The sequence below is a fragment of the Heterodontus francisci genome, unplaced genomic scaffold, assembly GCF_036365525.1.
Source record: "Heterodontus francisci isolate sHetFra1 unplaced genomic scaffold, sHetFra1.hap1 HAP1_SCAFFOLD_1714, whole genome shotgun sequence".
Taxonomy (NCBI): domain Eukaryota; kingdom Metazoa; phylum Chordata; class Chondrichthyes; order Heterodontiformes; family Heterodontidae; genus Heterodontus; species Heterodontus francisci.
This window is the reverse complement of record NW_027141815.1, coordinates 32056-54974: the sequence shown is the minus strand read 5'-3', so window position 1 is coordinate 54974 and position 22919 is coordinate 32056. Positions and strand designations below refer to the sequence as shown.

Here is a 22919-nt window from a genome sequence, read left to right as displayed (position 1 = left end):
TGAATATATCTTTGAGAGTTATGAACTGTCTGCTTAAATGTCTGCCACTGATTGTTCAGACAAGGCACTGGAGGTCTTACTGTTTGGTTGTGCAACTTTGCATCAGTATGTGTCTCTTCTACAGGAAAGGAGAAATTTGGTCGACTGCAAAACCAGGTTTAAAATTAACTTTAGCCAGGCAGGTCTGAAGGAGGTACAGTTCAGTACAGTTTTGCTCTTGAGCCAGTCACAGGTTCTGTTGGCTAACTCTTCTGCAAATTTATTTTCCAGCCCAGATTCCAGTATTTGCATTTTATGTAAGCTTTTTGCTGAGTCCGAGGACCAATTCTAGTAAAACTCCACTTCATGAGCTCAACTGCTATAGTTCACACACACAATAACCTGTGCACTAATGGTTTGGGGACAGGGCATGATAGTGTGTTTGTTATTTTACTGGACTGGTAATCCAGAAGATGTGAGTTCACTTCCCACTATGGAAGTTTGAGCATTTGAATTCAGTTTAAAAGATCTAGAAAAACAGCAAGCTATCAGATTGTCGGCTGGTTCACTAATGTTCTTTCAGGAAGGAAACCTTCCTGCCTTTTCTGGTGTGGGGTATGTGTGATTCCAATCCCACACCAACGTAGTTCACCGTTAACTACCTCTGTAGTGGCCTAGCAAGCAACTCAGTTGTATCAAAACCTCTATTTAGAAAGCCCAGTGCCACCTTCATGAAGGCACTAAATGCCAGCCTTGCCACAGCCCGAGAAATAATTTTTAATAAGTATATTCATTTTGTTTGGTCCACCTTTTGGAAGTAATTGAAATTATTTGATTTTAAGTGAAACTGAATATTGGATCAAGCATTTATTTTTGTCTCCCACTTTTACTCATCTCAACAAGGAACATTGGAAGGATATAAACTAACTTTTTTTCCTTTCATGTATATCCAGGATACGGGTGTCGGCAAATCCAGCATCGTTTGGAGGTTTGTAGAAGATAGTTTTGACCCGAACATCAATCCACAATAGGGTGAGCAATATCAAGGTTTTTTAAGATGTACTTTTGAGTGTGCATACCGCCCTCCTGAATGTTGTGTAACTTATGATCTCTGATCTATATTTAGGGCTTCCTTTATGACAAAGACAGTACAGTATCAAAGCGAGTTGCACAAGTTTCTTATCTGGGACACAGCTGGTCAGGAGAGGGTAAGTGAATAAAATTCTGCTTGACCCCAGGAGTTGCACAGGTGTGAGACATTTTGGTGGGATTTTGTGAATATTTTCCTTGGATTCAGCATCTCAAAAAGTTCCCAAGTATTGATTCCAATGAATGTGTATTACCTGCCCATTATCTATGTAATTTATTGCTGGTCCAGAGTTTTAAAAAAACATTATTATAGATTTGGTTTTAATTTCCTACATTACACTAAGAAGTGCACTTCAAAAGTATTTAATTGGCTGTAAAATGCTTTGGGATGTCCTGAGGTCAGGATTGGTGCGATATAAACACAAATCTGTCTTTCCCTTTTAAACTGCCGAGAAAATGTATTAAATAGTAAACAAGTAAGTGAGAAGTCACATTTAACGCAATGTAAATTTACATTGTGGTTACCGGCTTATTATCCTTCTTAGATGATGGAAAGTCGCAGTCGTGTCTGCTGCACCAAGCTGTAGTGTGAACTAAATGAGGCTTGAAATGAAAATCAGCCTTGTGATTTGATACTGACCTTGTACTCTGTCTTTCTGAGGGTTCTTTTTCTCTTTCTCTCCCTCATTCGCTATTTCTCATGCTTCTGGCTTCAGAAGGACTATTTAGCAAGTCAGGCTGAGAAATGCTTTTCAAAATTTGATCAAAGGAAATTGAACTAAATTTATCTTAAACTCAGCTGCCCATCAAACATATAGAAACAAAACACACCAGACGTTTGTATTTGCATTGAAATGTTTGAATGCTTGACCTCTCCCTCACAGCTAAGACAGGCATAACATCTAAATACTGCGGCTGTTGTATATCAAAACAAGCTGGGTCACTTTATAATGAGTCTGGTTTTTAACCCCATGTGTACTATGACTGAAAGATAGAGGTCAATTAATCATAGCAGCGACAACTTGTATTTATATAGTGCCTTTAATGCAGTAAAATGTTCAAGACACTTCACAGGAGCGTTATCAAACAAAACGTGATACCAAGCCACATAAAAGGGCAGCTGATCAAAAGCTTGGTCAAAAAAGTAGATTTTTAAAAAGGGTTTTAAAGGAGGAAAGAGACAGGGAGGTTTATGGAGGGAAATCTAGAGTTTAAGTCTTTTAAGCTGAAGGCATGACTGCCAATGGTGGAACAATTAAAATCAGGAATGTCCAAGAGGCCAAAACTGGAGCAGTACAGTTATGTCTGAGGGGTGTAGGGGTGGAGGAGAGAAAGAGAGCGCTTAGGCCATGGAGGGATTTGAAATGAGGATGAGAATTTTAAGATTGAGGTGTTGTTAAACCAGGAGCCAATGTAGATCAGTGAGCACCAGGGTGGAACAGGAGTTGGTGCAAATTAGGATGCAGGCAGAGTTTTGGATGAGCTCAATTTTACAGAGGGTAGAAAATGACAGGCTGACCAGGAGTATGTTGGAATAGTCAAATCTACAAGTAACAGGCATGAATGAGGATTTCAGCAGCGGATGTTTCAGCAACAGATGAGTAGGGTGATATTACAGAAGTGGAAATAGGCAATCTTGGCATTGGCATAGATATATGGTTGGAAGCTTATCTCTGGGTCAAATGACACCAAGGTTGCAAGCAATCTGGCCAAGCCTCACAGTTGCCAGGGAGAAGTATGGAATCAGAGGCTAGGGGATGGAGTTTGTGGCAAGGACTGAAGACAATGGCTTTGGTCTTGCAATATTTAGCTGGAGGAAAATTCTGGTCATCCAGTACTGGCTGTCAGACAAGCAGTCTGAGTGGGAAGAGACAAAAATGCTTCTTTTCTGACACTACTTGTGTTCTTTAGAGGCTTTAAAATCAGTTGCAAGAACTGTTTTTCATGGGTGCAACTGCCAGGCTTCCATTGAGAACTGCCTCATGGAAAATTAAAGTTTATTTTAGTGACAGCAACACAATGTACATTGGTACCATCAGGAAGAGCCCATTGATGTAGACACTGGTTGCTTGTTTTGAATATTGCAGCCCTTGAAGCTATCCCTTTCACAAATCCAATAGATTTTAAATGTCAAAGTCAGAGATATAGGTGTTTTTTTTGTTTTGAAACAATTCCTATTTCCTGAAATGTTTTGTGGTGTGCACTTTTTTAATTTTTCTTTATCATTTGGGGAGGAGGAGATATTCACTATGGAATGTAGCTTCCAAAGGATTTTACAATCTTCTTCGAACTAACATGGGGGAGAAACCTTTCCCTTTTGTTCAGCTGTTTTTCATGAACATTTTGGTATTCATTAGGTATATTTTGAAAGCTGCTAATGTCTTAGTAAAGGGTTCAAGAGAAAAATAGCTGCTGCCATCAAGGACAGAAAAGGCTTCTTCAAATCATTTCCAATTTAGTTTGCTCAGAAATGATCTTCCAACCCTGTCTATATTTTGGACAAAAAGATTAAGAACATAAGAAATAGGAGCAGGAGTAGGTCATTCGGCCCCTCCAGCCTACACCACCATTCAATAAGATCATGGCTGATCTGATTATGGCCCAAACTCCACTTTTCTGCCTGCTTCCCACAACCCTTGTCTCACTTGTAGATCAAAAATCTGTCTAACTCAGCCTTGAATATATTCAATGACCCAGCCTCCACTGCTTTCTTGGGTAGAGAATTCCAAAGATTAGTCCAACCTATATGAAGATTAAAATCACTCACGATTATTGTAGTACCTTTCCTACAAGCCCCCATTATTTCTTAGTTACACTGCAGGACAGAGTATAAATTATGGTTAGGAGGCCTATAAACTACTCTCACCAGTGACTTTTCTTTGCTATTTCTTATCTCCAACCAAACTGATTCCACATCTTGATCTTCCAAGCCAAGATCATTTCTCACTACGGTACTGATCGCATCCTTTATTAACCAAGCCACCTTTTCCTTTCTTACTATCCTTCCAAAATGTGAAATACCCTTAAATATTTAGTTCCTGGCCTTGGTCACCTTTCAACCATGGTCTCTCTAATGGCTATCATATCATACTCATTTATTTCTATTTGTGCTCTCAATTCATCCATCTTTTTACAAATGTTGTGTACATTCAGATATGTAGCCTTTAATTCTGTCTTTTTACCATTTTTCCCTACTCTGACCTTTGTATGCTGTACTATTGCTATGTCCTTTTGCGTTAACTTTCTAATATTCTCCTCGCCTGAATCGTCCCCCCAACGAATTAGTTTAAAGCCCTCTCTACAGCCCTAGTTATTGGATTCGTCAGGACACTGGTCCCAGCATGGCTCAGGTGAAGGCTGTCCCAACAGTATAGCTCCGGATTCGTCAGGACACTGGTCCCAGCATGGCTCAGGTGAAGGCTGTCCCAACAGTATAGCTCCCACTTACCCCAGTACCACTGCTCGTGCCCCATGAATGGAAACCGATTTCTCCCACACCAATCTTTGAGCCACGCATTCAACTTTCCGGTCTTATTTACCCTGTGCCAATTTGATCATGGCTCAGGTAGTAATCCAGAGATTATTACCTTTTGTGTTCTGCTTTTTAATTTACCCCCAAGCTGCTCATATTCCCTCAGCAGAACATCTTTCTTAGTCCTACCTATGACATTGGTACCCAACGTGGACCACAACGACTTGATCCTTCCCCTCCCACTCAAGTTCCTCTCCAGACCCGAGGAGATGTTATTAACCTTGGCACTGGGCAGGCAACACAGCCTTCGGGACTCGCGCACTCAGCTGCGGAGAACAGTATCTATCCCCCTAACTATACTGTCCTCTACCACTGCAACATTCCCTTTTTTTACTTCTCCCCCGCCCCGCTTGAATGGCTCCTTCTGCACTGTGGTGCTGTGGTCAGTTTGCTCATTCTCCCTGCAATTCCTGTTTCTGGTCCACACAACCTGCAAGATCCTTGAACCTATTGGGCAATTGCAAGGCCTGAGTCTCCTCCATTGCTACCTTCTGGATCCCCATACCCGCCTCACTCAAAGTCACACCTTCCTGTCGCTGACCACAGACCAAATCTGAAGTACCTAGCTTAAGGGGTGTGACTGCCTCCTGGAACAGTGTGCAGGCAGCTTTCTCCCTCCCTGGTGCATTGCACTGTCCGAAGCTCAGACTCCAGCTCATCAATTCTGAGCTGAAGTTCCTCGAGTTGCAGGCACTTAATGCAGATGTGGTTGCTGTGGATCACACCAGTGCAGACAATGGTTTAAAAATAGCAATGTTTGAATATCTCAGAGTTGTACATAAGCACAAGAGTAGACCGTTCAGCCCCTCAAGCCTATTCCACCAATTAATTAGATCAAGGGTGATCTATTTACCTGCCTTGGTTCCATATTCCTTAATATGGTTGTGTCAACAGACAGGTAGATGGGTGATTTTAATTTCCAGGCTTCTAGGGGTGCACAAGTGGTCCAGGAATGATTTGATTCATCATGTGACTTGAATCAGAAATCTATTCAGTGGAAAGATGCGAAAGAGATTCAGTCTGTATCCCTCCATTCTGTGCACTCCACCTTGGTGTTCTAACACTCTGTATCCACTGCACTGCCTTGTGTTTCCTTTATAGCTTGCATGACCTTGTGGTCCTATAGTACAATATTCATAAGGGCAATTAGAGAAGAAATCTCATTGCAATACTATATAATACACACCTGCATGGTTAACTATACAAGCTGTACTCTGAGGTAAACTAGTTCTGTTTCCGAGCCGCATTTTTATGCGGAATGGTACGAGCAGAATTAGGTAATCTGGAATTTGTGTTCATCATTTGCTTAAAATGCAATCTATAATACCCTCCTGTAAGGACTCAATTCCATTTTCTCAGTTTTTCCGTCTCCGACGCATCTGCTCTGATGATGCTAGCTTCCATGACAGTGCTTCTGATATATGTCTTTTTTCCTCAACCAAGGATTTCCACCCCACCCCCACTGTGGTTGACAGGGCCCACAACCGTGTGTGGCCCATTTCCCAAACCTCTACCCTCACCTCTTCCCCTCCCTCCCAGAACCGTGACAGGGTTCCCCTTGTCCTCACTTTCCACCCCACCAGCTTCTACATCCAAAGGATCATCCTCCGCCACTTCTGCCACGTCCAGCGTGATGCCACTACCAAAGGCATCTTTCCCTCCCTTCCCCTGTCAGCATTCTAAAGGGATAGTTCCCTCCGCAACACCCTGGTCCACTCCTCCATTACCCCCACCACCTCGTCACCTTCCCACGGCACCTTCCCCTGCAATCGCTGGAGGTGTAATACCTGCCCATTTACCTCCTCTCTCCTCACTATCCAAGGCCTCAAACACTCCTTTCAGGTGAAGCAGCGATTTACTTGTACTACTTTCAATTTAGTATACTATATTCACTGCTCTCAGTGTGGTCTCCTCTGCATTGGGGAGACCAAACGCAGATTGGGTGACTGCTTTGTGGAACAGTCCGCTCAGTCTGTAAGCATGATCCTGAGCTTCTGGTTGTTGGCCATTTCAACACCCCCTGCCCACCGCCTTCCACCCGCGCCCGCCCCCCCCCCCCCACTCTCATGCTCACATCTCTGTCCTGGGATTGCTGCAGTGTTCCAGCAAACATCAATGCAAGCTGGAGGAAATGCACCTCCTTTTCCGATTAGGCACGCTATATAGCCTGCTGGACTGAACATTGAGTTCAATCATTTTATGACGGGCCCCCCTTTTTAATTCTGTTTTTTTCTTTTTTCATATTCATTTTATTTTAGTTTGTTTTGTTTGTTTCTACTGTGCCTACCCACATGTTTTTAATGTTTGTGCTTGGAGCCAGGGCTGTTCATTTTACAGTCAATTGACACCCTCTCTGTACTAACACTTTGTCTTTCACCACGCCATTAATATACTGTTTGCCTTTGCTCCATGACCTTCTGGTCAGATATTCTCTGTGACCTTGTCCTATCAACACTTTCTCTTTTGTTATCTCTTGCCCCAGCCCCACATTACCTGCTTAAAACCTTTTACGTTTCTAATGTTTGTCAGTTCTGATGAAGGGTCACTGACCTGAAACGTTAACTCTGCTTCTTTCTCCACAGATGCTGCCAGACCTGCTGAGTATTTCCAGCATCTGCAGTATTTTGCTTTTATCTATAATTAGACCTGGTTTACAACTTTTACTGTTAAGGATTAATGTAGTAAATAGCTACATCCTGCTATCATGTGGTTTCCATCGTGGGCTTATAACTTGTTTACCTGTCGACTGCTTAGTCTGTGATATGATTTCAGAGTTTCCACTGAGGTTATTTGCTGCCCTCAGGAGATTAGCTGGGGCGAGTCCGTGATGCTGCAAACTGTGAATCATCGATTTGAAGAAGTTGGTTTGATATGTTAAACAGTGTGTACGTTTTGTTGATCTCCATAGACTTAATTCTAACCTGGAGCCTCTTGATATTGGAAGGCTTCTGGGGTGGCAAGGTTGAATGAAAAAGTAGCTGCATTCCTGTTGGATCATTTGCTCCAGTTGTTGGATAAATGTATCTTTTAATCACTTTCCAACAAAGTTTATTGCACTTCATAGAATTTTACAGCCCAAAAGGAGACCATTTTTCTCAGCTCTGTGTCCACTTAGTCCCACTCCCGAGACCTTTCTCCATACCCTTTTTAAACTTTACTTCAGATGTAATTAATTGTAGGAAGCACCTTACTGCATTGTTATGCTATGTAGCTGCTGGTGCTATTCTGAACCACTCATAGCTGCATACAGGAATAGAATACACCCATACTGATGGCTTGGCAATGAATTTCTACTTTGATCCAATCAAACACACAGGTGACAATACTTCAGAATCCATTGCGCTTCAAGATGCCCATTAACGCTACTAGCATGAGTCAGATTCTTGTTTCACCAGATAATGCTTGGGTAGCTAGCTATAATGCGTGCTGAGTATTTCTCAGTCTACACTGGGTACTTCAGGTGCATTTTGAGGCTGTTGTGTTCACACATTTGATATGTATACATGATGCATGCTGTTTAGTTTTGGAGAATGCTACAGCAACCAAATTGAATGGTCAGCAGAACTTCCTGTCATAGATGTTGCTGCTACTCCCCCTTGCTCACCAAGGAAATCAATATTCAGGCTCCAAAGATAATTGGAATCAAGATATGTGCAGCCTAAAATGAGCAACAATGTAGGATGTCAAGTAAAAACAGAAAGTGCTGGAAACACTTAGCAGGTCAGACAACATGTGTGTGGGGAGAGAAACAGAGTTAGCATTTCATCAGAACATCAGTTTAACTCTTTCTCCACAGATGCTGCCTGACCTCCTGAGTATTTCCAGCATTTTCTGTTTTATTTCAGATTTCCAGCATCCGTAGTATTTTGCTTTTCGTATAGTGTATCAAGTAGTTTGTTTAGAATCTGCGTGACCATGGTTCTGAGGGTGTGTCTGCCCATTTTCGAAAAGGCAGATACCCAAGTCCTGTTTTGACTGAGGGTCTGCTAATGTCCATGATCACACATCAGTTCAATATGTTCTAGATATGGCCATCCTTGGAAGGTTTTCCCTTCCCTGTGGTCTTTTGTAAGTTAAGTATGTATTCCAAGAAACTCTTAGACTGGTGCTTGAGTTCTTTAAGTTGTCTACCGTCACTGATAAATTTAATTCTTGGTATGTGAGGCATGGATAAATATCTAAATTTTAGACCAAAAATGTTAGCAATAACGTTATACTTGCTGGATAATTCCATCAGTGCTGAAACTACCACCTGGGGATTCTGCTGCTCTAAACAACAATTAAATAGCACTGATGTACACAAAGCCAATCTAGAAAGTGTTGCTAGACACTTGTATTGTATTTTACATGGTGCTAGTCTGACTTGATATTTTTTTTTCAATATTGTGTATTCCTTGGCCTGTTGTGATTAATACTGATTCGAGGTGGCGAAGAGGATAATGGCACACATGCCAGCCTCCAAAACTCAAAAGCTAGGAAACCGCTTCAAAAAGCTGAGACAGGCCACCGAAAAAACTGACCACTCCAATAACAGCGACATAGAACTGCAAAAACAGGCCTGAGTAAAGGCCTGTGACCAAAGTGACAATAAGTAAAATTTCTTTTCATTACGTTGTAATTAGAAATGGTAGAATGTGATGTTTTGGGATCACATTCTGAAATTCAGTTTGTTTTTGGTGAAAACTAAAACCTGAGGAAATAAATGTTGCAATGGGAGTTCACTGGGACATGAGCTTGTCATATCTTAAGCTGGCACTATACCCTGTATTCCATCAGTTATTCTCTAGAGGGGGAACTCGAATATAAAGAATTGTCTTTTATTTTTAGTGGTGGGCTTAGAAGTTTTTAATGGAAATGAAAAGTCGGTGAACCTACACTCCTTTTTTGTCGCATTCCCCCCACCCCCAGGAAATTTAGATTTTTATTCTTTGACTCTGCGTTTGAAACTGAAGATAATGTATTGCAGCCTCTATATACTAGAGGCAGGAGCTCTTGTAAGAATGACAGCTCCCAATCTCCAGGGTCCACAGGTGGCAATCAAGGTCATTAGTGCTGGAAGCAAATGAATTGGAGGATCAGGGCCTGTCCGGTAATTTGAGAGATTTGGGAGGAGTAGAGTTGGTGAGTGGTAGTGGGGTAGGCAGTGGGGGAGTGAAAACGAGGAGTTTAAATTCCACTGCTTGCAGGTCACAAATGCAGATTGGGGCCCCAAATGTAAAAAGAAGATGGTTGGCAACTATACATGAATTATTGGCCATTTTAAAAGAAAGACTTGCAATCTTCTCCATGGCTCTTATTAATGTCCCTTGGTACCCAGGATGCATGAAAGGGTCAGAAGGTCGAGGGTGGTACATTAATGTTCAGTTCCGAACCCAATTATTAGCTGAACCACTACTTCCCAGCTGGATTACTCCCAAGATGGTAAATCAGGCCACTGTTAGTATTAAATCCCTTCATTGCATCTAAAGTACTTCTGAATTCCACAGAGCACACAGACTTGGGAGTGAGAGAAAGAGGACTGATCGCATGAATTCACCATGAATTCACTGTTTTCAGCCAGTGTTGCCTGCAAGGAAATGCACAAGGCCAGCCTGAACACCATTCCGCCTGATTATTAATCCCTGTGATTGCTGTTCACAGCATTATTGAATAGATTGACAGATTGGACCTGTGCCCCACATTTTCTACTGGGCTCTATCAGGTCCATAACTGGGCCATTTCTCCTTCCAAGGTTGCTCTTCCATGAATCAAACTAGAACCTCTTGCTTTTCAGTTGAATGTCTCCTCCTTAGCCAAACCACTTTTTGTTTTTAACATACATTCCTTCCTTTTTAATTGGACTTTGTTTTTCCCCATAAGTGTTTGCTAATTTGACTGTCCAACAAGAGCAGTCTTCTGCTGTGGGCTCATAATACCAAAGTGACAAATTCTTCATTTTGGAGAACATTGGTCAAAGGTCTGAAAATGCTCTGCCATTTAATTAGATTATGGCTGATTTACATCTCAACTCCATTTACTCATCTTAGTCCATATCCCATGCTATCCTTACCTAACAAAAATCTATGCATCTCTGTCTTGAAATCTCTAATCGATGCCCAACATCCACAGCCTTTTGGGGGAGAATTCCAGATTCTACTGTCTTTTGCATGGAAAAAGTGCTTCCTGATTTCACTCCTGAATGACCTAACTCTAGATTATGTCCCCATGTTCTTGATTCCCCAATTTTCCTTCCAAGGCTGCTCTTCATAACTTAAAGTAGATACCTCCAGCTTTTCAGTTGAACGTCTGCTGTTTGGGTGCCGGTATCACCTGACTAAGACCTGTATTTGACTGTGAATTTTTGTAAATAATGAGAATTTGGAATACCTAATTCCAGTGGCTTTGTGCTTTTTTAAAATCTAGCTATCAATTTCTATACTTCTGTGGGTTTGATTTTCTTTTTAGGAAACTAAGAATGAAGAATTCATGTGGTAGGATACGAAAGATTATATTTAAAAGAGATCTGTAATGACAGAGTCAAAGATTGGATGTCATAATGAAAGCTGCAGTGGCATTCTTTCCAAATGATGAGATGAAATAAGATGGGTGAAGGGTAGGAAACAATGCGCACTCATTAGAGATGTTATGTCAGAATTGGGGGAAGTACTTGGCTTAGTGCCACAACCACTACTGTTTCTATTTAAAAAATGATCAGGATTCAGAAAGGATAAAAGTTGACAAGTTTTCAGGTGATCCAAAACGAGGAGAGGCAGTAGAATTGGAGGAGGCAACTCAAATGAGGGCAAGTTAGGTAAATAGAACAGTGGCAGATAAAATTTAATGCAGACAAGTGTAAAGTGTTGAATGTGGGAAAGGGGAAAAAAAAGAGTGAATACACATAGTCTGAGGTAAAGCTGAAAGAAAGCTAGGAGTCTTGGTAGTGTTCATGCTCACCCTCTCCAGCCAATGCAAAGCAGCAAACATAGCCCATGGAATGTGAACTAAATGAAATCAGAGGAAGTAATGACCAAACGCTATAGTGTTCTGGTCAGATGGCACCCTGAATACAGCATCCAGAAATTAGGGAGGTTCAAGTCTTGGAGGAGGTGCAGAAAAGAACAAAACTGGCCCGAAGCTATGACAAATGACCATAGAACATAGATAGAACATTACAGCGCAGTACAGGCTCTTCAGCCCTCGATGTTGCGCCGACCTGTGAAACCATCTGACCTACACTATTCCATTTTCATCCATATGTCTATCCAATGACCACTTAAATGCCCTTAAAGTTGGCGAGTCTACTACTGTTGCAGGCAGGGCGTTCCACGCCCCTACTGCTCTCTGTGTAAAGAAACTACCTCTGACATCTGTCCTATATCTATCACCCCTCAACTTAAAGCTATATCCCCTCGTGTTTGCCATCACCATCCGAGGAAAAAGGCTCTCACTATCCACCCTGTCCAGCCCTCTGATTATCTTATATGTCTCTATTAAGTCACCTCTTCTCCTCCTTCTCTCTAACGAAATCAACCAAGTTCCTCAGCCTTTCCTCGTAAGACCTTCCCTCCATACCAGGCAACATCCTAGTAAATCTCCTCTGCACCTTTTCCAAAGCTTCGACATCCTTCCTATAATGCGGTGACCAGAACTGCACGCAATACTCCAGGTGCGGCCGCACCAGAGTTCTGTACAGCTGCAGCATGACCTCGTGGCTCCTAAACTCGATCCCCCTACTAATAAAAGCTAACACCATATGCCTTCTTAACAGCTCTATTAACCTGGGTGGCAACTTTCAGGGATTTATGTACCTGGACACCAAGATCTCTCTGCTCATCTACACTACCAAGAATCTTCCCGTTAGCCCAGTATTCTGCAATCCTGTTACTCCTTCCGAAGTGAATCACCTCACACTTTTCCGCATTAAACTCCATTTGCCATCTCTCAGCCCAGCTCTGCAGCCTATCTATGTCCCTCTGTAACCTACAACATCCTTCGGCACTATCCACAACTCCACCGACCTTCGTGTCATCCGCAAATTTACTAACCCACCCTTCTACACCCTCATCCAGGTCATTTATAAAAATGACAAACAGCAGTGGCCCCAAAACAGATCCTTGCGGTACACCACTAGAAACTATACTCCAGGATGAACATTTACCATCAACCACCGCCCTCTGTCTTCTTTCAGCTAGCCAATTTCTGATCCAAAGCACTAATTCACCTTCAATCCCATACTTCTGTATTTTCTGCAATAGCCTACCATGGGGAACTTTATCAAACGCCTGACTGAAATCCATATAGACCACATCCACGGCTTTACCCTCATCCACCTGTTTGGTCACCTTGTCAAAAAACTCAATAAGGTTTGTGAGGCACGACCTACCCTTCACAAAACCGTGCTGACTATCTCTAATGAACTTATTCTTTTCAAGATGATTATCAATCCTATCTCTTATAACCTTTTCCAACATTTTACCCACAACCGAAGTAAGGCTCACAGGTCTATAATTACCAGGGCTGTCTCTACTCCCCTTCTTGAACAAGGGGACAACGTTTGCTATCCTCCAGTCTTCCGGCACTATTCCTGTCGACAATGACGACATAAAGATCAAGGACAAAGGCTCTGCAATCTCCTCCCTGGCTTCCCAGAGAATCCTAGGATAAATCCCATCTGGCCCAGGGGACTTATCTATTTTCACACTTTCCAAAATTGCTGACACCTCCTCCTTGTGAACCTCAATCCCATCTAGCCTGGTAGTCTGTATCTCAGTATTCTCCTCGACAACATTTTCTTTCTCCACTGTAAATACTGACGAAAAATATTCATTTAACACTTCCCCTATCTCCTCCGATTCCACACAGAACTTCCCACGACTATCCTTGATTGGCCCTAACCTATCTCTAGTCATTCTTTTATTCCTGATATACCTATAGAAAGCCAGAGATACTTGGACTTTGGATCCTCAAAAGGAAGCATATGAGAGGCGATCGTATAGAGGGATATAAGATTGTTCGATATAGACAAAATGTATCTGGAATATTACTTAAAATTAAACTGCAACAGTAAAATTGGAGGACTGCGGTTCAAATTGGTAAACAGTAATTTTAGGACTAATAGCGGGAGATTCTTCACAGTGATCCGTTTGAGGAATAAGGGCGGTGCAGTGGTCAGCACCGCAGCCTCACAGCTCCAGCGATCCGGGTTCAATTCTGGGGACTGCCTGTGTGGAGTTTGCAAGTTCTCCCTGTATCTGCGTGGGTTTCCTCCGAGTGCTCCGGTTTCCTCCCACAGCCAAAAAGACTTGCAGGTTGACAGGTAAATTGGCCATTATAAATTGCCCCGAGTATAGGAAGGTGGTAGAGGAATATAGGGACAGGTGAGGATGTGGTAGGAATATAAGATTAGTATAAATGGGTGGTTAATGGTCGGTACAGACTCGGTGGGCCGAAGGGCCTGATTCATTGCTGTATACCTAAATCTAAACACCCATTGGAGTAGTGGAGGCAAAATTCCTGTAATCATTTTTTAAAAAAAAGTTGCTTTATTTTTAAATCCCATTCTTGGGATTTGGGCATCACTGGTAAGGCCAGCAGTTATCTGTTCCCCTCTCTCCTCTCTTCCCCTCTCTCCTCTCTTCCCCCTCCCCCTCTCTCCTCTCTTCCCCCTCCCCCTCTCCTCTCTTCCCCCCTCCCCCTCTCTCCTCTCTCCCCCTCCCCTCTCTCCTCTCTCCCCTCCCCCTCTCCTCCTCCCCTCCCCTCTCCTCTCTTCCCCCTCCCCCTCTCTCCTCTCTTCCCCCCTCCCCCCTCCTCTCCTCTCTTCCCCCTCCCCCTCTCCTCTCTTCCCCCTCCCCCTCTCTCCTCTCTTCCCCCCTCCCCCTCTCTCCTCTCTTCCCCCTCCCCCTCTCTCCCTCTTCCTCTCCCCCTCCCCCTCTCTCCTCTCTTCCCCCTCCCCTCTCTCCTCTCTTCCCCCTCCCCCTCTCTCCTCTCTCCCCCTCCCCCTCTCTCCTCTCTTCCCCCTCCCCCCTCTCTCCTCTCTTCCCCCTCCCCCCTCTCTCTCTCTTCCCCCTCCCCCCTCTCTCCTCTCTTCCCTCCCCTCTCTCCTCTCTTCCCCCTCCCCCCTCTCTTCCCCCTCTCCTCTCTTCCCCCTCCCCCCTCTCTTCCCCCTCTCTCCTCTCTTCCCCCCTCTCCCCTCTCTTCCCCCTCCCCCCTCCTCTCCTCTCTTCCCCCTCCCCCCTCTCTCCTCTCTTCCCCCTTCCCCCTCTCCTCTCTCTTCCCCCTTCCCCTCTCCCCTCTCTTCCCCCTCCCCCTCTCTCCTCTCTTCCCCCTCCCCCTCTCTCCTCTCTTCCCCCTTCCCCCTCTCTCCTCTCTTCCCCCTTCCCCCTCTCTCCTCTCTTCCCCCTTCCCCCTCTCTCCTCTCTTCCCCCTTCCCCCTCTCTCCTCTCTTTCCCCCTTCCCCCTCTCTCCTCTCTTCCCCCTTCCCCCTCTCTCCTCTCTTCCCCCTTCCCCCTCTCTCCTCTCTTCCCCCTTCCCCCTCTCTCCTCTCTTCCCCCTTCCCCCTCTCTCCTCTCTTCCCCCTTCCCCCTCTCTCCTCTCTTCCCCCTCCCCCTCTCTCCTCTCTTCCCCCTCTCCCTCTCTTCCCCCTCCCCCTCCCACCGCCACCGCTACTACTACCACCACCTTGCTCGCGCTCTTCTCCCCTCCCGCTCGCTCTCTCTCTCTCTGTCCTCCTCCTCCCCCCCGCTCGCCCGCCCTCCCCCCTCTCGCCCTCCCCAGGTTCCACTGTGCTCATTCCAATCTTCGCTTCTGCAACGCAATTGTCAGTGAGCTCCACTTGAAGACTAGCAGAAACATCCTCTTCTTTGCAGCTTCAAGCACGGTGCCAAGCCTTAGATTATGTCCACTTTCCTAGCCCCTGGGCTTATATTACTAACCCTGTGTGCTGCAATCACTACCAAATAGACTTTTCTCTCAACTGCTGCAATATATTGAGAGTTAAATCTTCTCTCTCAACAAATTCTTGTATGTAATGCTCTTCATGATTTCCTACTGAACCCAACCAAAGTAAATGTGAAATCTTGTTTATTTAAAATTCTTGAAAATTCCAGAAAATTGGTTTTTAACAGATTCTGCATTTGTATCCCGGACTCGAGCCCCCATTTTGTTCTGACCTCAGTGAGACCATTAACGTTGAAATGAGATATAAATCCTTAGACCAATTTTTAAAATTACGCAAGGACATTTCACATTTTAAGACTTCTTATAACAACTAATCTAAAAAAATCCTCATTAACTTTGTAAACAGCTGATACCGTAAATTACAAAGAAAGGTATTTCCTTTACTTATTAAAATACTTGAAAACCTCACACCACCCTTGTATGTTACACAGTCCTCTTTGCTAAAACCTTTGTGGTTAAAAGTGCTAAAGTCCTCCCAGTTGAATGGGTTGGAAATCCCAGACCTTTCTTAAAGTCAGTGTCCTCTTAGCTCACTTCTTTGAGTACTTTTGACCTGGGTCTCTGTGAATAAGGTGATCCCTGGTGATCCTGTCTTTTTCCAAACTACAACTTTCAAAACGGGTACAAATCTTTGCAGCCTTTCGCTGTATCAGGCTTCTCTGAGAGAAGGGGTAACCTCTCTCTCGCTCTCTTCCTCTCTTCCCCCCCTGCCCCCCTCCCCAGCCCCGCCTTTGAGGCTGCCACCACTGGTCTAATTGTCTTTCTTCCTTATCACACGCTCCTGAGGTTGCAACTGCTGGTTTCCTTTCTTACAGCCTGTCTGCCTGCAGGAAATCTGTTTAAATTTATCTGGAACCAGTAGCTCATTGTCCTTTTCCAGTGTGCAAAGTCCAGTTTCAGCAGAGCCACCCAGACTTTTTATTGTTTCCAGGTGTTAGCTGCCATGCACGTTTGTATCTTCAGAATCACCTGATGTGAAAGCCTGGGAGGGCGAAACCCATTGTTCTTCAGGTGTTATACCCCTGCAGTCTCTCTTTTTTTTCAAAAAAAAGCCTTTGATCTGTGTTCTCTTCTTCTGGTAACCAAGATTTCTGTCTTGTCTTTTAGCAGAGTGGACATGAGGTTGCCTGACTTTTGACTCCACCTTAAACTTGTAAAAATCACAGTTTTTAAGACATAATCATGTTACAAAGTCCAGCATTCATAACACCCACAAAACATAAGCAACAATGTCAACTCCTGACTATTTAACTTGTAATTCTGTATTAAATGCACTTCACTCATGAAATCTCCTGGCTTGTTGACTTCAGTAGGCCAGGTAAAGGAAATGCAGAACTACATGTTCCTGAAGTTTATTGCACTTCGATAATTTTGGTAAATGTTTGTTTGTTGTTTTTATTGATGGTGTCAGTTTTTGTGGTGGTATTTTAACTGTCATTATCCCAAAAGAACAAACCTGTTCCCAGAATCATTGGTGAGGGAGTTACACTGCTTTTTGTTAAGACAGGAAATTACTTGTGACAGTGAGCCTACCTCTTGGACCACTTTCAACAGTATTTCCTATATTATGCTGGTCTGCTGGCAATCCAACAAGACTTGTATCTGTGTCATTCTGAGATTTGGTAGAGTGGCAGATACAATAGCAGTCAGATGTCTGTACATGAAACAGCCAAGAATAAATGATATACAGCTTAAGATGAAATATTTGGACTGCAAACTCCAGCTTACATTTTTGCTTAATAATGACCAGTCAATTAACGCATAAAATTTGTCCTTTACTATATATATGCTGACCAGGATTCTGCACAAAGAGTGTTCTGCTAGTCCTACTTTATTGGTTAAAGTGAGTGTGAATTTAAATTCCCTGTTGTCTTGAGGTCCTCCATAGTTGTCGGAGCTCTGTACGTGCACATTTAGGCTCCTTGGGCTCATGTGGTGGATCAGGCAGACTACTGTTTGTTGGCAGAAGGAAATTGACTACATCAGAAATCTTTGCGAGGAAAAGCAATTGTTTGCAGTATGATTGTGTAATACGATTAAAATAAATAAATGTTAATTTCTAGGAATATTTCCCTGCTGTGAGATTCATGGAGTGATTAGAACTGTACTGGAGTGTAAATGAAAGTTGGCTTTGCCACAATAGCAGAGCCAACAGTCAATTGAAATCCCCACCTGGCGTCCTCTTCCTCACTCCTCTCTCTAACAGGCAACTGGTATTCTGCCCTATCAAGCATGGGAGTCCTGCACAGATAAACTGAGTGGTAATCTGTTGCAGGGCAACTTTTGCAGAGTGTGGCAGCTTTAATTCCACACTTTTTTTAACCAGAAACTGCAGAGTAAATAGGAGTAGGCCTGATACTCTGAGCTTTTTGAACATTGGCATTGCATGGCCTTTTGCAATCCAGGGGAACAATCCTAGATGTCAGAAAACTGTTAAATATACGAGCGAGGGGCTCACCGAGCATGGCCCTTTTTGCCCTTTGCACTGACTTATTCACATTTTAACAAAGGAGTTTACATGGTTCATCTTGCACTTTTCATTATTGAGTGTGCCTGACTGTTGTTGTTCCTTTACTCGAGTTAAAAGTACAGTATTTTTGCTGATATCTTGATATTGTTTTAAATACTGAAGTATTGGCCTTGGCTGAATTGGAAGCACACTGACTTCTGAGTCAACAGCTCATGGATTCAAACCCCATTCCAGAGATTTGAGCACACTCTTGACACTTCAGTGCCAGTCCGAAGAGTACTGCACTGTCAGAGGTGTAATCTTTCAGATGAGGCTGTAACCCGTCTTTCCCCTCAGGTGGACATAAATGATCCCTTGGCACTATTTCAAAAAAAGGGCCGAGGAGTTCTTCCCGGTGTCCAAGTCAATATTTATCTCTCAACCAATACCACAAAATGGATTATCTGGTTATTTATCTAATATCTGTATGTGCAACCTTGCTCTGTGCACAATTGACTGCCACATTTCTCTGCATTGCAACAGTGACTACACTTAAAAGTATTTAATTGATTGGGACATCCTGAGGTCATGAAAAGTGCTATATAGATGCTCTGCTTTCTTTCTGGTGCAGTATTATTAATTTTTCTGGCCACCTGTAATGTTTACCCCAGGATTTAGCCATTCTTCTCCCTGGCTTGTCTGGTGTTACTGTCCACGTTGTTCTCCTGGCTGTAGGTGGCATTGCCAGTGCAGCCAAGCACCAAGAAATTCTGACCTGACTGATCTATTTGGGTAAAAAAAATTGAGTCTTGGCTTTTTCCCCACTAAACAAATTGGGAATTGTTTCAACAAGAAGGATCCCTCCCGGTCTTTCCTCCCCCTTTTAATTAGTCAATGTGGGATGTGTATGTCAGAGTTTACTTTGGTACCTTACTTCCTGTTTGCTTTTACATTCTCCCCTAAATCAAAAACTAATTGCATCTTTGATGCAATATCAAATGAACTGGGGAGATGGGGCTAACTTGGAAGGCCTATTGCACCCTACCAGCTGAGAGAAACTATAATTGATGGCAGCAGTTGTAACCTGTACTAACATCTCGTACCGTGGTAGGTAACCAAAGGTGCCGGCTTCTTTGCTGCGCACTGACTAAAAACACAATGCTCTTTCTTTTATATGTGGCGCTGGCTCAGTGGAACCACTGATATTTGTGGTGACTAAATGAATTCCAGTTTAATTACATTGCTCTCGAGGCATGACCGTACAGAGGCTTTAAAGAATTATTACGTAGTTTACAGCAGCTATACATTCCTTCAAGGCACAGAAATCCCAAAAGGAAAGGCAGTCAACTGTGGCTGACAAAGGAAGTTAAGGATTGTATAGGATTTAAAGAAAAGGCCTATAAAGTTGCCAGAAATAGTTGTAAACCTGAGGATTGGGAGGATTTTAGAAAACAGCAAAGGAAGACCAAGAAACTGATAAGGGAGAATAGAATATGCATATAAACTAGCAAAAAACATAGAAACTGACTGTAAAAGCTTCTACAGCTACGTAAAAAGGAAATGTTTGGCTCAGACAAATGTGGGTCCATTGCAGGCAGAGTCAGGAGAATTTATAATGAGGAATAGAGAAATGGTAGAGAAGCTAAATGGTTACTTAGTGTCTGTCTTCACTGAAGAAGATGCAAGAAATCTCCCAGAATTAGAGATCTAAGGGACTAGAGAGAATGAAGAATTGAAGGAAATTAGTATTCGTAAGAAGGTTGTATTGGAGAAATTAATGGGGCTGAAGGTTGATAAGTTCCCGGGACCTGATATTCTGCTTCGCAGAGTGTTGAAAGCGGTAGGTAGGGTGATGGTGGATGTATTGATGATCATTTTCCAAAATTTATATAGATTATGGAGCGGTTCCTGCAGATTGGAAGGTAGCAATAATCACCTCACTATTTAAGAAGGAAGGGAGAGAAAAAACAGGGAACTACAGACCTGTTAGCCTTGCATCAGTAGTTGGGAAAATGTTAGAATCTATTCTAAAGGATGTGATAAATGGACACTTAGATAATAAAGATCTGATTGGGCATAGTCAATGTGAATTTATGAATGGGAACTCATGTTTAACAAACCTGTTTGACCAAGTCTTTTGAGGATATTACTAACAGAATTGATAAAGGGAGTTAATGGTGGACGTAGTATACTTGGATTTTACGAAGGCTTTTGTTAAAGTCCCCATAGGAGCTTGGTTAGCAAAATTAAAGCACATGGGATAGGAGGTAATATACTGGCATGGGTTAAGGATTGGTTAACGGGCAGAAAACAGAGAGTAGGAATAAACGGGTCATTCTCACCTTGGCAGGCTGTGACTAGTGGGGTACCACAGGGATTAGTACTTGGGGCACGAGCTGTTGACAATATATATCAATGACTTGGATGTGGGGACCAAATGTAATATTTCCAAGTTCACGGATGAGACAAAACTAGATGGGAATGTGAAATAAAGTGCTGGAAAAACTCAGCAGGTCTGGCAGCATTGGAGAGAGAAGCAGAGTTAACGTTAAGGTCAGTGACCCTTTTTCAGAACTGGCAGATATAAGAAATGTAAAAGATTTTAAGCAAGTAAAGTGGGGCTGGGGCAAGAGATAACAAAAGAGAAGGTATTGATCGGACAAGGCCACAGAATAGCTGACCAGAAGGTTATGGAGCAAAGGCAAACAATATATTAATGGTGTGCTGAAAGACAAAGCATTAGACAAAGCAGATAGGGTGTTAATGGACTGAAAACTGAACAGCCACAAGCACAAACATGAAAAAAAACTGTGGGTAAGCACAGTAGAAACAAACTGAACAAACTAAAATAAAATAAACACAAAAAATAAAAGAAAATAATAACTAAAAATGAATGTAAAATGGGGGGCCCGTCATGCTCTGAAATTAATGTTCAGTCCGGCAGGCTGTAGCGTGCCTAATCGGTAAATGAGATGCTGTTCCTCATGCTTGCATTGATGTTCACTGGAACACTGCAGCAATCCCAGGACCGAGATGTGAGCAGGGGGGCATGTTGAAATGGCCAGCAACTGGAGCTCGGGGTCATGCTTGCGGACTGAGCGGAGGTGTTCTGCAAAGCAGTCACCCAGTCTGCGTTTGGTCTCCCCAAGGTAGAGGAGACCACATTGTGAGCAGTGAATACAGTATACCACATTGAAAGTAGTACAAGTAAGTCGCTGCTTCATCTGAGGAGTGTTTTGGGCCTTGGATAGTGAGGAGAGAGGAGGTAAGTGGGCAGGTATTACACCTCCTGCGATTGCATGGGCAGGTGCCGTGGGAAGGGGATGAGGTGGTGGGGGTAATGGAGGAGTTGATGAGGGTGTCGCGGAGGGAATGATCCCTTCGGAATGCTGTCAGGGGAAGGGAGGGGAAGATGCGTTTGGTAGTGGCATCACGCTGGAGGTGGCGGAAATGGCGGAGGATGATCCTTTGGATATGGAGGCTGATGGAGTGGAAAGTGAGGACAAGGGGAACCCTGTTGCGGTTCTGGGAGGAAGGGGTGAGGGTAGGGGTGCGGGAAATGGGCCGGGCACGGTTGAGGGCCCTGTCAACCACAGTGGGGGGAATCCTCGGTTGAGGAAAAAGGAAGACGTATCAGAAGCGCTGTCATGGAAGGTAGCATCATCAGAGCAGATGCGATGGAGAAACGGGGAGAATGGAATGGTGTCCTTACAGGAGGCAGGGTGTGAAGAAGTGTAGTCGAGGTAGTTGTGAGCTTATAATGAATTAGTAGACAGCCTATTCCCAGAGATGGAGACAAAGAAGTCGAGGAAGGGAAGTGTCGGAGATGGACCGTGTAAAGATGAGAGAAGGGTGGAAGTTAGAAGCAAAGTTTTCCAGTTTGGGGAGGGAGCAGGAAACTGCACCGATACAGTCATCAATGTACCGGAAAAAGTTTGCTTACCCACTGTTTTTTTTCAGGTTTGCACTTGCTGCTGTTCAATATTCAGTGTATTTACACCTAATCTGTACTAATGCTTTGTCTTTCAACACACCATTAACATATTGTTTGCCTTTGCTCCGTGACCTTTTGGTCAGCTATGTGGCCTGGTCCAATCTAGACCTCCTTTGTTATCTCTTGCCCCACCCCTACCTCACTTGCTTATAACCTGTGACTTTTCTAATATTTGTCAGTTCCGATGAAGGGTCACTGACCCAAAACGTTAACTCTGCTTCTCTTTCCACAGATGCTGCCAGACCTGCTGAGTGATTCCAGCATTTCTTGTTTTTATTACAGGAAAAAGAGTTGGGGGAGGAGGCCTGAGTAGGACTGGAACAAGGAATGTTCGACATATCCCACAAAAAGACAGGCATAACTAGGGCCCGTGCGGGTACCCATAGCAACACTTGAAGGAAGTGAGTGGAGTTGAAGGAGAAATTGTTCAATGAGAGGACACGTTCAGCCAGGCGGAGGAGGGTGGCGGTGGATGGGGACTGGTTGGGCCTCTGCTCAAGGAAGAAGCGGAGAGCCCTCAGACCGTCCAGGTGGGGGATGGAGGTCTAGAGAGATTGGACATCTATAGTGAAGAGGAGGCGATTGCGGCCAGGAAACTGGAAATTGTCAAAATGACGTAGGGTGTCAGAAGAGTCACGGATGTAGGTGGGAAGAGAGTGGACCAGGGAAGAAAAGATAGAATCAAGATAGGAAGAAATAAGTTCAGTGGGGCAGGAACAGGCTGAAATAATGGGTCTGCTGGGGCAATCCTGTTTGTGGATTTTGGGAAGGAGGTAAAAAAAGCGGGCTGTCCGGGGTTGCGGGACCAGGTGGGAATGTGTGTTGCAAGGAAGATGCAAAGTGGCTTCAAGGGGATTTGGACAGACTTAGTGAGTGGGCAAGAACATGGCAGATGGAAGATTGTGAGGTTGTCCACTTTGCTCGGAGGAACAAATGTGCAG

The 22919-nt window shown here is 43.7% G+C and overlaps 1 protein-coding gene across 1 annotated transcript in view; it reads left to right on the top strand.

The window, feature by feature from the left end:
* Nucleotides 1–1105: 1105 nt before the first annotated feature.
* The window catches only part of LOC137364733 (ras-related protein Rab-22A), a gene marked incomplete at its 5' end in the record, with an annotated part of 40923 nt that continues 19109 nt past the window's right edge, over nt 1106–22919 (top strand). Inside the window, one exon of the mRNA XM_068027765.1 lies at nt 1106–1187. Coding sequence (XP_067883866.1) covers nt 1106–1187 — 82 coding nt within the window. The remainder of the gene's footprint in view (nt 1188–22919) is intronic.